The sequence below is a fragment of the Esox lucius genome, chromosome 1, assembly GCF_011004845.1.
Source record: "Esox lucius isolate fEsoLuc1 chromosome 1, fEsoLuc1.pri, whole genome shotgun sequence".
Classification (NCBI taxonomy): Eukaryota; Metazoa; Chordata; class Actinopteri; order Esociformes; family Esocidae; genus Esox; species Esox lucius.
In genome coordinates this window covers 28,912,727-28,929,619 of record NC_047569.1, presented here as the reverse complement: position 1 = coordinate 28,929,619, position 16,893 = coordinate 28,912,727, and the positions used below count along the sequence as shown (strand labels likewise).

Genomic DNA, 16,893 nt, shown 5'->3' with positions numbered 1-16,893 from the left:
GTGGAAAACACTTCCAATTTCCAGACAAAAAAGATGCAAAGACTCAGGAGCCTTCGAATCCAAAAGTAGACTTTACTGACCTCATAAATCCGTGCTGATCTGCAGAGCAACCAAGCCATGTTGGTCTACAGAACAACCGACTTCCAAACCTTAAACACACATTTTTATACAGTATGGTTATACAATGATATTAGGTCCTCCCATTATGCTAATTTCTGGATGGATCTTTCTCGAATCTTCCATCAATGTTTTTCACAACCCTCTGGGATTCGCTCCCCCAGCCACTACTCATCATGACTCAGCATATTCTCTGAAATGGAAAGATTTCTTTATCTGTGGGCTCACTCATCTTCCCAAGATTTTGCCAAGACAGTCAAGGACAAGCTACAGGTCCTTCTGTCCTCAATATGAGATAACAACAACCACTCATTGCACTGACCATGGGAACAGTAGTTCATCACTCTCTCTTAACAATTAAACTGTTTGGGGAAATAATATGAGCCCTGGTTAAATGTTTTATCAATTAACACTCAATTAATATACAAGTGATCACATGAGACGTTCTGTCTACTCTTCATCAGGTTAATGTGAAATAACATTTTCTGAAAATATCCCGACACCAGACGAATTCCGAAGTGTATAGAGATATATTCAGAACGAAGTTGATTGGACGGCGCTTCACTTTACAGACAGACAATGACCCAAAACATACTGCGAAAGCAACCCAGGAGTTTTTTTACGGAAAATAAGTGGAATATACTGCAATAGCTCAGTGATGAGTCAATCATCTGATCTCAACCTGATCGAGCATACATTTCACTTTCTGATGACAAATCTTAAGGCAGAAAGACCCACAAACAAACAACAAATGAAGACAGCTGCAGTAAAGGCCTGGCAAAGCATCACAAAGGAGGAACACAACATTTGGTAATGTCCATTCATTCAAGACTTCAAGCAGTCAGATTGTTGACAAAGTATTAAAATGAACATTTTATTTATGATTGTGTTAATTTGTCCAATTACATTTGAGCCCCTGAAATAATGGTTGCAATTCCTAAAATTGCACACATTCTACAAAAGTTTACTTTGTACACCAGAACTATCAAGACTGCCTTACACTATTCTGAAACTTTAGTTCTGTTATAGTCCGGCACCACCTGTGCCCTGCCGGCTGTTGCAATTCTATGTTCAGTGTGTTTATGTTCTAATTATTCTGGTTCTATGCTCTGTAGGTATCCATTTTGTTTATTGCTTTCACCTGTGTCCTGTTTAATCTTGCCACCTGTGTCTTGTTTTTCCTTATCATATCCCTGTTTAGTTTCCCAGGTTCCCTGTGTCTTTGTCATTCATTGTTTTTTGTGACATCCCTGTTTTCATGTTCCGTACCTCAAGTCTTGTATGTTAAGTAAGTGTTGGATTAAAGAACCTTGGTTTGAACACCTCTGCACCTGTGTCCTGCTGCTACCAGACGGTGAAAGTTCCAAGTACTGTAGGTTCCAAACCTTGCAGCTTTAAAACATTTTCTATTATAATTCTACACATTTTTCATGAGGCAAAGATAGTTAAGTCTTCATACCAATTGCCTGCAATTCTAAACTTTTTGCCTCATGAATATGATATCTCAGTGACAGTATCAGTGCCACCATTTCAGCCATAATTCCTACCAGGTTCAAATAGGCGACCAGACTTACATACGTAGCAAACAGCTAGCTAAGTATCATAGTCCCTGTAAGACTAATGCTACGAGGCTCACGAGACAAGGGTGCTTTATGATATGTAGAGGTCTGAGACGTTCACGGTTGCATAACTGCGGGGAAAACATTCTGCGAGACACCGGCAGTTCCACAAGACAGCTACAGACCATTATTCTGCCGGAGTTCTAGTTGTAGGGATGGTAAAATAATAATGATACTAAAGTGTAAACCGGGGCGCTGGTGCCCTTGACTAGCTTCACGCGGCGCGGCTGTGGCGCGGCAGATGGAGGAGGTGTTGTGCACCCCAGGATGCGCCGCTGCCGCGTGCCCGGTCGGTCTCAGCCCTGGGTCATTATGCTTGAGGCCTGCCTAACAATGCAATGATGGATTATGGGTCTTCTGTGCCAGCTTCTGACCTTCCCTGCTCACCTCCCGTTGCGGACTGGTCCACTTCCAACTGGCGAGAGTAGCCGAAACGAAGCTCTGAGGTTGGATACAAGCTGATCCGTTGGCCCAGGGCAGCCGGAGATGTTAGAGCTGCAGGTTCTCCAGGGTCAAGTGTTAGGTAATTCGTCCAGCCACCTATGGGTTCGTCACACTATGCATCCACTGTGGGATTAGCATACGTGCGTGTAGTTACAGGAGGTCTCTGCACATAAAATATGCTAAATAATATGGAGTCTAACATACTAAATGTATCACTCTGGAGCATGAAACACTAAATATGTATTAGTCTGGACTCTAACATACTAAACGTATCAGTCTGGACTCTAACATACTAAACATGTATCAGTTTGGACTCTAACATACTAAACGTATCAGTCTGGACTCTAACATACTAAACATGTATCAGTTTGGACTCTAACATACTAAAAATGTATCAGTCTGGACTCTAACATACTAAAAAATTATCAGTCTGGACTCTAACATACTAAACATGTATCAGTTTGGATTCTAACATACAAAATATGTATCTGCCTGGTATATTACATAATAAATATGTATCAATCTGAGGACTAACATAGTAAATGTTGTGATGCATCGCATTACACTTTCACCAGGGAGAACACTAGTAAATTCCACTCTGGGCTTTTTGACTGTATAATGATAAAGTGCAATGATAAATTCATTCAATTTCCTCTTTTTAGCACATGCAGTAAAAGGGCATTGCACATATTTCAGTAATTCCTAATTTGCTTTTAGGGAATCTTCCCCCCCCCTATGCTCCCTGAAGTGATTTTGATGATTAATTTGTTGTACTTCTATGTTACCTCTTGTTTCGTGGGTTTGATTTTAAAGTGGAAGAACATCAATCCCATTTACAGCTTTAAGGAAATGAGTGGGGATAGTGGTGGCTGTTGCAACTGGTCTGTATTTTCAGAGCTTGTAATTAGGGGGAAATATATGTTGTAGGTTATGGCTAAGGGCCAGAAGACAGGCCTGTGGGTCTTCTGACGCCAGGGACCCCAAGGAAGTTTCCTTTTTATCGAAAGGACTTTATCCATTCATATATACGAGTGCTGCATAACTCCCCCGGGGCTGAAACCGTGTGCTTCCCTCTGGCCAGCTGCAGTGAGGTCTTTCGACTACAGTCAACTGCACAATTGTGTGTGTGCATGTACTGTGTGTGTCTATAGGTCTGTGTGGTGTACATTTTTGTTTTGTGTATGTGCAGAGTGCAGTTCTTGGTTTGCTGTTATTCCTTTGCGCCTCTGTGAAACGTTTGTGTTGGTGGCCCACATTTGGGTTATTTGCGCATAACAGAGTGTGGCTTTAAAGGCCTCTGCATTTGTGGCCGCAAAGCAGTAAATCACATTGAGGGACAAGCAATTAATGTGCGGTTGAGCCAATTTTTTACCATTCACTCATGGATTAACCCCCCCTCCACCCGGTTGGCTCTTCCTAGCAGCAACTAACCACATGCTGTTTGCTTGACTCCAGCTGCCAGTGTGTTTTGTTTTTTCCCCCATGCATGTGTAATAAATTAGTCCATCAACCCAGTGTTTACAGCCATTAAAAACCCTGACTCTTTATTTGCTTGCTCTTTGGCCCTTCAGTTTGGGTATCTGTAAAATGTAGAGATTGATTGATTGACTAGTTGAATAGTGGCATAACGTTTCCCCTCATTAAAATAACCCGTCATCTGCATTGTTACGTGCCTTTCGTCTGGCCATGTGTGATGGTAGTGTTGGTCTGTAAGACAATCAGGTGTTAAGATATGATGCTGGCCACCCACAGCCTGTGAGCTGGAGTACTGACACGGAGGTAAGCATCACAGCCTCAGTGAAAAGATGTGCCCCGGGCTACATAAAGATTGATACATGACTCTACCGAACAGGACTTCAAACAGTAAATCCCTGCAAAATAAAAAGTTTCTCATTTGCAGAGAAAAAAATGCTAGAATGGGCTTGAGTTCAAATATACATTTTCTTTTTTATTCTCTGGTGACCTTTTGCAGATCAACCATCTAAAGCATAACAAAATAATCACATATCCTGTGTAACCTTCAGGTGTAGTGCAGCGGTACATTTTAGTTGTGGTTTAATATATTTGCCTTCAAGTCATGCACATATGTCCCCATGGTTGGATTGCAAGTTGAACTCAGAACAACAGTGGAAAATCATGGATGTAGACAGAGAGAGACAAATAAGTAGGCGAAATCATGAATAAATATATCCCTTTTTTTACATTAATGAAAAATGAAGATACAGTTGAATTTCCACATGCTAGATACTTTTTAAAAAGAAACATACCCACAATTCATCATAGTGCATTGTTCATTATTCCTTAATCTTCATGGAACTTCACCTGAAATTTAAATTCTAGTTTGTACATTCTGGACTGTACAACATGTGGAGATGTTATAGTAGGTTGTGTCATGTTATGGCACGTTGTGTAATGTTTTGGTATGTTGTGCACCATAATGGTATGTGGTGTAATTTTATGGAATGTTATTTTAATATATGGTATGTTGTGTAACATTATGGTATGTTGTTTAATGTTATGGTATGTTGTGTGCCATTATGGTATGTTGTTTACCTTTATGGTATGTTGTTTACCGTTATGGGATGTCATGTGTCATTATGGGATGTTGTTTACCTTTATGGTATGTTGTTTACCGTTATGGGATGTCGTGTGTCATTATGGAATGTTGTGTACCATTATGGTATGTTGTGTGCCGTTATGGTATGTTGTTTACCTTTATGGGATGTCGTGTGTCATTATGGGATGTTGTGTACCATTATGGTATGTTGAGTACCGTTATGGTATGTTGTTTACCGTTATGGGATGTCGTGTGTCATTATGGGATGTTGTGTACCATTATGGTATGTTGTGTGCCGTTATGGTATGTTGTTTACCTTTATGGGATGTTGTGTGTCATTATGGGATGCTGTGTACCATTATAGTATGTTGTGTGCCGTTATGGTATGTTGTTTACCTTTATGGGATGTCGTGTGTCATTATGGGATGCTGTGTACCATTATGGTATGTTGTGTGCCGTTATGGTATGTGGTGTAACTTTATGGAATGTTATTATAATATATGGCATGTTGTGTAACATTATGGTATGTTGTCTAATGTTATGGTATTTTGTGTAACGTAATGTTTACCCATTCCTATGTTGGGAGTAAATATTCTGTGACATTATGAAAATTCTGGGTATGTGTCAGCACATGCTTCTTATAAAACACTATGCAACAAAAACACAAGTTGCCAAAATAGGTATGTAATTTGGTATGAGGCAACAGGTCGGATGATGCATAGTGAAAAGTACAGGGGATGCTCATTTGTAGATTTCTAGCTTTTATTTGTGATAGCCTTTCTCATTAATAATATCTTTACAACAAGGGCCTTTTATTAATTATTTTACCTTTATTTAGTCAGGCATTATGTTTTATTAACAATAATGGCCTGTTACCAGTATAGATGATAAAATTATGTATTTGGATGTATTACAAAAGTTCAATACATAATAAAAGTTTTGTGTTTGCACATAGCATCTGTAATAGCTGCAGCATTGAGCCTCCAATGGGTAACAACATGTTCCATAAATCTTTTCTGTTGACACCTCAGCGTTCGGTTGCTTTTTTTGTTCCTGTGTGGTCTCGCATCCCGAGAAATGTCTCTATTGCTCTATGTGGTATGGCTCTATCAGGACAGCCAGTATGTGAAATGAATAACAAATGAATGACCGGAGGGTCAGTGGAGATTAAATCTTCGGAGGGGATGGAGATGTTTTTGCTGGTACGTGAGGCGATCTTCTACAGCGGGATACTTTGAGCTCAGACTTTGATAAAGGTCAAACTCAGACGGTTACACCTTGAGAATGATTTGCTGCATGATTAGCTTCCGCAACCATGGGACGTGATTTCAGGATCGCCATTTGCCTGGAGATTGACCTGTACCCGATGCGTTTCATTCCCCTTTGATCACAGAATCCATTGTTGGAACGATGTCTCTAGCTTGACACTTTTATCACTCCTTGCTCCTTCAAGAACAAACTGTCTGAGCTGCTACCTGATCAACGTTCCTGCTAAGCACCTTATCTGGATTTATATACAGTATATATCACATCCTAGGGTGTAGCTTATTGGTGAAATGTTTAAATCCTTTGACTATTCTACTGTACACAATATTTTTGAAGTGTTTTCTTGCATTTGTTATGCCTTTGGTCAGATCGTTGTTGTAAATGAGAATTGGTTCGCAGTTGGCTTACCTGGATACATACACAAAAAAAAGTTGGAAGTTATAATTTACCTTGGCCTTGTCTTGGATGCAGTGTGGATTGGACTCTGTGGTGCATGACAGTTACAGTATCATTTCTGAAATCCTACTATGCACTGCCTCTAGTAATTACATATTCAACAGAATGTTCATACATCACAGGAAGCAAAGCGTTGACACACCTTGTACTGGATTCTTGAATTCAGAATGTTCTGCTGACCATTGACTTTTGTTGCACATGTATTTTCTGCAGCGAATAAAATTAACCCTCTCATATTCAGTTCTTGGAAGTAGAAATATAAATTAAACCTCTACACCCTTTTATGTAGCGTTTGCTTTTGAGTTATGTTTCCGCCATTTGTAGATCGTTATGGAAATATATATGACTGACCAGCTTGGGTTTTGGTGGGTACTTCATGTGTGAAGCAGAAGTAGTAGCCGAACGATTTCCCAGCCAAACATTAAAGCCTCTTAACAGAAAACACATTTGTCTGTCTAACGCTTTGGATGCAAAAACTGTGCACAAAAACTTTGTTTTGTTTAGGATGTGATCAGGATTTGGTAAGATTACATCATTTTCTTGTGTCGCTAGAATCTGCCGCTGACATTTGATCTTTTCTGACATATTTCGTCCGGTCCCTGACATTTGATATTTTCTGACATATTTCGTCCGGTCCCTGACATTTGATCTTTTCGGAAATATTTCGTCCGGTTTCTGAAATTTGTGGCTGTATGGATCTGCATTAGCAGCAGCTTCTGTTCCTGCGATAGAACAAGACATAATACAACCAATGAGACATAACCTACATTTACAAGAAGGGTGTAACATTAAGACTACAGATGGTAGAACTGCCCGCTACATTCCAGCACGCTGTTCAATCCAAACCCTGAACAAACAGGATTAATCGCCAGTTGCGTTAGGGAGACACATCCAGCACAGAAGCCGAGCGAATGTCTCGGAGCTTCCGATGAGCCGGCCTGCTCATCCTAATCTCATGTGTTTTCTGAGAACACAGGAAAACACGTTTTGCAAGACAGTGGATCGCACACTCCCTCAGGGTACAATGATATCAGCCTTGCAATCCATCTATCGTCGGAGACAATTGAGAGTACCGTGCTATGCATTGGAGCCATTCATCACCCTTGCACCTTGACCTTTGTGGCCACATGCCGCTCTTAAGGAGTCTCTGGTGGTTTTGTTCTCGGCTTTGGACCTTTTCATTCAATAAAAGTTTTTTCCGTGAACTGTGTTGCCATGAGCCGACCTTAGCTATTCTCTCTCGCCGGTTTGTGTATGTAACACACCCACACACACATTGAAAGCCCCTTGAACAGCCACTGTAGTCGTTCACCTTCACAGAACACACATTAACACAATGTTATTGCAATACAGACACGTGTGCTGTTGTGGTCTAATTACAGCATACTGCGCCCTAACCTATTGATTTACATGTGTGTTGTTGTGTAAGGAATTAATGTCTAGGAAAGTTGGTGTTTAAGTGTGAACGCACTGTATTTTCCGTGGTGATTATCGTGCCTAGCATCCTCCTGTGTTTGTCCGTTTGTCTCGCTTGAAATGTAATGCGTCAACACAGCGAGGCTGACAACAGACTTACTCGCAACGCATTTGAATATCATCAGTTTTGCCAGTGCCAGCAAGGAAGTCAACCAAGAGATCTCAGAGTGACTCATCGGATGTGAGGTGTGTTGACGGCGGAGACTTTCCCAACTGGCGAGAGGTTCCCTGTACAATTTCTGCCCTATAACCCAAACACGATACTGTCCCTTTTCCTTGGCACTCATCTAAAATGGATGATCAGATGCAAATTATATCCTATCACCAGTCGATTCCCTGGCCCCGGGTTCTCACCCATCAGAATCCCATAAATGAGGTCAGTCGGCAGTTTGAGAAAAAATATTGCCATGCTTTGTGCCCATTGTCTTTTATTGTCTTTGCTGCCAGGCTGTTTTTTTGCTGACGCTTAGCTCATCAGTCCGGGGTGTAATTTATTGTGTTCCTCCCATCCTGTGATATATCGGGGTATGTGTGAGCTGTATCCTTTTTCCTGCATATCATGCAATTTGCTGCCAGGAGCTCTGGTCTGACAGCAGTGTCAAGGTAAATTATGCATCCACCATTTTGTCTTCCACAAAGGGAATGGAATTAATGGGAACACGTGCCGTGAGTTGACTTGTTTGTTGAGCTTTTCTATTCCCCTTCCAACCTGGGCCGTAGTAACGCAGATAACACCATGATGTCACAGGAGAAACTGCCTCAGTGGTCATACAAAGTTCACAAATAGATTTTTTTGTTACACTACATAATTTTCAAGAATCAAGCCTTGTAGAGTTCGGTAATGATGAACCCTTTTTACCTGAAATTGCTTCTCTGATATTTTTTTTTTTACTCTTCCATTTTGAAAAGGGTGATTGTTTGATGAGGGGATAACAGAAACATTTTTTTTTTCTGCTTGGCTGGCTGCAGATGGAGCTCAATAAAAATACACATACTATTGCACCTCATCTCAGGTTCCAGTTTCAAATCGCATTTACTGTTCTCTCAATGCATTTCACTCAATGTGCACTACCTCCATTCTATTCCTATGCCTAGCAATTTGTTCAAAGATGGAGGATCAATACACTCTCATGTCATGTCATGTGAACTGACAACATTGTTCAGTCAAGGATAGTCCTAATATATCTCCACAACTCTTCAAGTATTAAGCACAGACATAAATATGATGAGTATGTGAGCAGTATTACGTAAGAGATTATTTCTCTAATCTCTCGAAGGCCGCTGATCGTACACTGTCTAGTGTACATGAAATTATGAATATTTTAGCCTTAAAATTGATGTTCACTAGATATAATTTACTGCGCAATCCATAATTTATATTCGATTGCCTGCTCAATTTATATATTACATCACTCAGTCGCCAACATAAAACAGGGCTTTTCAGCACCTCAGTACCTCTCTGGTGCCCCTTGAGTTTGGAGCGTCCGGGGGCGTGTTAAATGATCAAGTTTGGTTTGGTGGTGTATAAGGGGAAGGGCATTGGGTGGTGCTTCTGAGCAGGAGCTGAGTGGGTATCTCCAGTCTGGTCCGCTGTTTGAGGGAAAGGTGAAGCAGGGGTGTATCCTGATTGGTGTATTGTGGGTCTGTGGCAGTGAGTGGGTGGGTGTGTGGTTGGGTAAATCCACTGGGGAAGTGGCTTGATCGGAGGTTTGTGGGTCTGTGGCAGTGGCGTGGGTGGGTAAATCCACTGGAGAAGTGATGTCGAGAGAGGGGGGTGAAATCCATTGCAACCTCTAAGCTGTTATTCATAACCGGTATATATTACAGCCTATATATACCGTTATTTATGACCTATACATATTACAGCCTCTATAAGCTGTTCCTCAATTACTGTAAATAATACAACCTCTATAAACTGTCATTCAAAACCTATACATATTACAACCTCTATAAGCTGTTATTCATAACCCATACATATTACAACCTCTATAAGCTGTTATTCATAGCCTTTACCTATTACAACCTCTTGAAGCTGTTATTTATAACATATTACAATCTCTAGAAGATGTTATTCAGAACTTATACATATTACAACCTCTATAAGCCATTATTCATAACCCATACATATTACAACCTCTATTAGCCATTATTCATAAGCCATTATTGTGTGTGTGTGTGTGTGTGTGTGTGTGTGTGTGTGTGTGTGTGTGTGTGTGTGTGTGCGTGAGTAATTAGAAAAGCTTTTTGGCCTCACTGTGCTGGTAGAAGGGTTGTCAGAAAATAAGCTAATAATATCTTGTCAGTGGTTTTAGGACCATATATCTAGAGTTTGTACTTCCGTTTTACTGTTGAGAAAGAATTACAAAGCTATAACTTGAGTGTCTACACTGATTAAATTAGGCCTACAGAAATAATTATACCTATAATGATTCATTTTGTAAATATTATTTTGTTATTGATCTCTTAAAATAACTGCCCGAGAAAATCACATTTGTAGAAGTTCCTATTTAATTATCTCACATCCAAGTTATATTGTTGACTTACCCATAGACTTGTATATTTGGCTTAAAGGCAAACTGTCATTTTCTAATGGTTAACCCACCCCAAACTGAATAATGCTCAGAAGGATGGTGTTATCATCCTGAGTTATTGGAGCGGGCCAATCAGAGATCTACAGAAGGGTCAGCAGGCCAATCAGCAATCTAATTAGATCAAGAAAAATAATAACGTAATTTTCATTCTTTTGTTGGAGTACACTGACAACATTCAAATACATAATTAATTGCCAATTATTGGAAATAATACAATATTTAATGAATATTGTAAATAGGTCAAATTTTGTTTATAATATATATTTTTCATTGAACACACAAGCAGAAAAATAAGAAAGATGAAGAAAGAACTACACTGCAAGTGTATTTTTAATGATATTTTAAAATAAATTAAACTACAGAGGAGAAAGTAACAAACACTCACGACCCAACAGAAAAACAAACGAAAACAGAAAAAAGTAGGTCATATTTCATAGAGATCTGGAAACACTGGGCAGTGACTTGAAGAATAAAGGCATTGCATAAGAATAAAGTAAAAGCCCTGCATAAGAATAAAGTAAAGGCCCTGCATAAGAATAAAGTAAAGGCCCTGCATAAGAATAAAGCCCGGCAGAAGAATAAAACCCTGCAGAAGAATAGACAACTCCATTCAAACTTGAAATCAATGCTGTTTCATATCTTTCCACCATGTGTAGGTTCAGGCTTTGAATGTGCCACACGGACTGATATGTCCCTGGGAGCTCCATGACTCTGTGGCTCCTTGACTCACTGCGCTCTAGCAACTCCCTCAGGCAGGTCATGCGCCTGCAAAAAGCTAACCGAGGTCGTCAGTCCAGTAAGGATGTCCTCACACGCCCTGATCCGACCCCCTTCCCGGTTTGGAAGTGCAGCGCGTCGGAAAAAGCGGGATGGCTCGGTGAACATGCTTAGAAGTCTTCGTCCCTCATGAGCCTGTCGACAGTTGTTGTGATTGGAAAGGCTTGTAGGTGCAATTGGAAATCACAAAGTCGAGGAGAGGACAGAAAATGCAGGGACGAATTGGAGTGAAAATAATCAATGAAATAAAAAGCCTTGTAGAACTCGTCTATCTATAAAATGGCTAGCATTTTTCATTTCACGTTGTGTAATTAAAGACGAGTTTAGACACTTTGATGTAGGAAGCACGAGGATCACCAACAGCAGAAAGCTTTTTTGTGCCCTCAAATAGACTAATGTTAGAACCTCCATAAACTCTCCCATATTAATTATAACCATAATTCCCTTCAATCACTCACAGATGCCATTCCATTCGGGGCAAATCTCACACTAAAGACTCATTACAGCATGCTGCTGGCGATAAAACTGCAAAAACAACTACATTCTAGTGCCGTCCTTTTCTAATTTGTTTGAACCACGGACGATTTCGGTAGGCTGCTGTGGCGATCAACAAAGGATTGAACAGTGATCATTAATCATAACAACAAATTGCACTGTTCACTTTTGGCAATAAATCCAGGTTCAGTGTCAGAGGTAAAGAGGCTTTTACTCCTTTGTCCCTTTGTATGATTTCACTTTACAATTCATTAAGCTCTAGGGGAGACTAAACATAAGGAAACAGTCTACTAAATCTGATTGGTGAGAAAAACCTGCTCAGTTGCCACATTTACATTTCTGATGAAGTTGAATAAATGCCCTTGCAACTCTTGCCCTTGTTCCACTGCCAACTGAAGTGATAATAATTACCTTTCCCTGTCAAAATCAAAGCCTGTGTGACTAGACGCAGTTTTAAGATGACAGATTGGGCATGACCCTGTAAACAATTAACAGCTTTACCTATCAGCTCTTTCCTTTTAAGTGGCCCTATCCATCCTAAATGGGATGACAGTAGCAAAGACACTAAGACAATTTATGATGGAACAGTTATCTTCCCCAAAATAATATTAATCTGTGGTCCATGGTTAAGTTTTCTTTACTGAACAGCAATTACAAAACATCTGTTTACTTCAACTTTTTAGCTAGTAGTTGACCCTGTTAGGTGTAATTTGTAATGGCCGTTAAATAATAAAAGTGAAACATTACTTATTTTAGGATGACATACCTTCCAATATGGAGATTAATAAACTAAACTGTCTCTTTAGATAAGAGACAGTGGCGGTCACAACCATTAGGCAAGTTAGGCAGTCAATTTTCACAGAAGGCCTAGGGCCCTGTGAAAATTCATACTGAAATGATATTTTAAAAATATATTTAAAAAAATGTATAGTTAATTTTTGTCTTAAGATCTGATTGTGTTCCTCAAAATGATGCTCTAATTAAATTATGCCTTCCAGTACATTATGTACTGTATATTTGAGACCGAACCCCCCTCTCATACACAAATGGTGTGTTCGATATTGTTTCTCACTTTTCTTATTGTACATTATAAGAAATGTGCTAAAGGCCATATTCTACAGTCTAAATGTTTTTAATGGCAAACGTCTTGACTGGAAAAATCTCAACATTAAAGAATAACTTCAAATAAATCTAACTTAGATATACATGAACCTCTTCAAATAATGATTCATCATTATCATCTATAGAAGGATATATAATGTTAGAATTCTTATAATTGAAAAAGATTTAATAATTTTTCTCCTTTTCATAATTTAAATAAAAAATCCACGGACCCCCTGTAATTATGCCAACTGACATGTCAATCAACACAATGCTGCTCACCTTCTTCAGTTGGGAGTAGGGCTGGTTCAGGGGTGCACAGATGGGCAGATAGGGATGCTGAGCCTGAAGCTGTATCTTGAGCCTGGCACCAGGCAGGGACAGGGACAACTGATTTAGTATCAATAGTTTGCTAAAAGTTTCCCTGCATTCAAATGTTGGCTAAAAGAGGAAAGAAATGTAAACACAAACCATTTTTCATTTTCGTTAGGGGAGCAAAAGTAGCCTATATCACTATAGACTAAGCTAACAGGTTAATTTCCACCACTCCTGGATTTCCAAAACTGGGTAACATGCTGTCACCCTTTCTTTTCTCTCTTCTATCTTTTCTTCCTTTTCCTTTTAGGAAACCAGATTTTTCTTCAGTAAGCGGCACTCCTCACGCAATTCACTGCTAGCAAGTCTCTGTTCGTGCCAGGCTTGGGGACAGGACCAAACCATTTCATGTAGAGGGGAGGTGATGTGTAATCTGCAATACGGAGGCTCTCTGGATGTTTACTTTTTGCCAAAAACAAGAAAATTGGAAAGGAGGATAAGTTAATAATTTAATGTAGATCTTTTGTTTTTTTGTTAATGTTCTAATACTTTTTTAGGACCCCTGTCAGTCCTGGGCCCTTAGAATCATCCTAACCTTCCCCGATAAAGCGCCCCTGTTCTAACATCACACATTTTGATTAAAATGACGCCAGTGACGGTTATGATGGTGATGGCGACAGTCCTACTGATCACACATTAACAGTGTTGATGTTTACCCTCCCCTGGCTCCCCAAAAAAAGCTCTGACTGTGTAGTGACACAGAATATAATGTCTGATCCAGGTATACATGGCCCTCCCAGCTGACAGACAAGGAATGTACGCTGAACAGCCATAACATTATGACCACCTGCCTAATATTGTGTAGATCCCCGTTTTGCCGTCAAAACAGCCTGACCCGTCGAGGCATGGACTCTACTAGACCTCTGAAGGTGTGCTGTGGTATCTGGCACCAAGACGTCAGGAGCATATCCTTTAAGTCCTCTAAGTTGCGAGGTGGGGCCTCCATGAATTGGATCTGTTTGTCCAGCACATCCCACAGATGCTTGATTGGATTGAGATCTGGGGAATTTGAAAGCCAAGTCAATACCTTGAACATGTTGTTGTGTTCCTCAAACCATTCCTGAACCATTTTTGCTTTGTGGTAGGACACATTATCCTGCTGAAAGAGGTCAATGCTATCAAGGAATACCGTTGCCATGAAAGGGTGCACATGGTCTCCAACAATGCTCAGGTAGGTGGTACGTGTCAAAGTAACATCCACATTAATGGCAGGACCCAAGCTTTCCCAGCAGAACATTGCCTGAAGCATCACACTGCCTCCGCCGGCTTGCCTTCTTCCCATAGTGCACCCTGGTGCCATGTGTTCTCCAGGTAAGCAATGCACAGGCACCTGGCCATCCACATGATGTAAGGAAACAGGATTCATCAGACCAGGCCACCTTCTTCCATTGCTCCGTGCTCCAGTTCTGATGCTCACGTGCCCATTGTAGGTGCTTTCGGCAGGGGACAGGGGTCAGCATGGGCACCCTGACTGGCCTGCGGCTACGCAGCCCCATACACAACAAAATGCGATGCACTGTGTGTTCTGACACCTTTCTTACCAGCATTAACATTTTCAGCATTAACGTTTTGTGCTACAGTAGCTCATCTGTTGGATCGGACCCCACATGCATCAATGAGCCTTGGCCACCCATGACCCTGCCGCTTTTCCTTCCTTGGACCAGTGGTACTGACCACTGCAGACCGGGAACTCCCTACAAGGGCTGCAGTTTTGGAGATGCTCTGCCCCAGTCGTCTAGCCATCACAATTTGGCCCTTGTCAAAGTTGCTCAGATCCTTACAGTTGTCAATTTTTCCTGCTTCTAACACATCAACTTTGAGGACAGAATGTTCACTTGCTGCCTAATATATCCCACCCACTGACAGGTGCCATGATGACAAGATTATCAGTGTTATTCACTTCACCTATCAGTGGTCATAATGTTATGGCTGATTGATGTATGTTTAAAATGGTGCCAGTGTGGCTTTGATAAGGACAACAAGGTAAAAAATAGATGATGTTGGGGCCTCAACCATTCTCTCCCTAGGACCCGCAAACCACTGAAACGGCCACTGATAAGAGGTGCAATGATGTTGTGTGTTCTGTCTCTACCTGTATGGGCCCCAAATACAAATAAACACCTTTAGGGCCCATTTAAAGCTAGTGCTCTCTAACCTGAAAGACCTTCCCAAAAATAGGATTGAAGTTCATACACTCATATTATGTTTGGACCATGTTTGGATCATGTTTGCATGTAGTCTAACTGTGGACCTTGAACAACAAGCAAAGCTTTTACTTCCACCAATGACCACCCTCTCAGCTGCAGATCGCAGTTGTGTGTAGTAGAAAGGGACCTCTGATGGTGCTGTTGTCGTGACAACCAATAAGGAAGCGTCAGACTCTGGTGAAGGGGGTAGCAGTAGGGTGCGATGTATACGCGGGGGTGGGGTAATCGGGTAGAGCGAGCGCTGGAGTGAGAGGCGCTGGTGGTGAATGGAGAGGACTGAATTTCCCCACCTCTAAAGAACTCTGCTGCCTGTCCATCGCTGTCTTTGCGCGGGAGCAGAACGCGCAGTGGAATTACCCAAAGCGCTTGCAGAGGGCTTACGGAGTATTTGTTTTTCTCCAAGCCATTTTTCTTTAGTTAACTCGTATTCAACTCGTATTTATCTGCCTGAACATCATAGAAGTCGTTCGTCACACAGTGTCGTGGGATAGGATATTGCCAAGTATCGGAGCGCGACTTAAATCCCTTTTTAGAAGTCCAGTCACTTTTTCTTGGATCTACTGCTGCGCGTCTGTTTCGAAATGCTGGTCGGAAGGAGATCGTGTTGGAGGCAACTGCAAGCTTCTTTTTTTAGACTCCTGTGTCTTATTCCTACAGGGTTCCCCGTCCGAAGTGTGGATATGCAGCGAGCGACCGACAACATCACTATCCGCCAAGGTGATACAGCGGTAATCAGGTAGGACTCTGCCCAACTTTTTATTCATTTTCAGCCTCCAAGGGATGAATGCTGAGTTTTGTCTTAAATGCTTATAGCCACGTGCAGGGAATACAATTACATTACATAATTGGGGTATTGTGTTAGAAATTAAAGTATTTAATGTGGGGAATCTACAGTGTATTGATAAAAGGATTAATTTAATATTTCTACATTTTAGGGGGGAGGGGGGCTCTGAAGCAAAAAAAATGTCATTTAAATTGATATGCGATTCGATTTCTCCGTAACCTACTTTATTATGTCACAGTTACATTAGTATCTCCAAACTACAAAATTATTATGTATCCTAACGACACTGGCCGGGCAGGATATTGATAAAAAATCACCGAAAACGTTAAGTGCGTCATAGAATTGCCCAGAGGTTGTCCTGGAAGCGAGCGGATTATAGAAGGCTACTCTTTTCAATGCGGGAGAGTGAGGGGCTGCGTTGGGTGAACTCTATCTTCATGTTACAGGGATCGGATTGAGCCGGAGGTAGCATACAGCCTAACCTACATAACGACGCAGTTTCCTTAGTGAATTACTGAATTGCCCAATTTCACCCCAGCTTCGTTAAAAAAGCTGTTCGAATCTGCAAAAAAACTCCACGTTGGAAGGCATATTTTCTTTGGGTCTTTATTGTTTGTGGGGTATCGTT

General features: G+C 40.9%; 1 protein-coding gene across 2 annotated transcripts in view; it reads left to right on the top strand.

The window, feature by feature from the left end:
* The window catches only part of lsamp (limbic system associated membrane protein), a 474,291-nt gene that overhangs the window by 306,449 nt on the left and 150,949 nt on the right, over positions 1 to 16,893 (top strand). The window contains exon 2 of one of the 2 annotated variants that reach the window (XM_010870804.4): positions 16,139 to 16,217. In XM_010870804.4, the coding sequence (XP_010869106.1) occupies positions 16,139 to 16,217 (79 nt within the window). Of the gene's footprint in view, positions 1 to 15,695; positions 16,218 to 16,893 lie in introns of those variants that run through there. The other variant, XM_013139424.3, reaches the window with a different exon arrangement.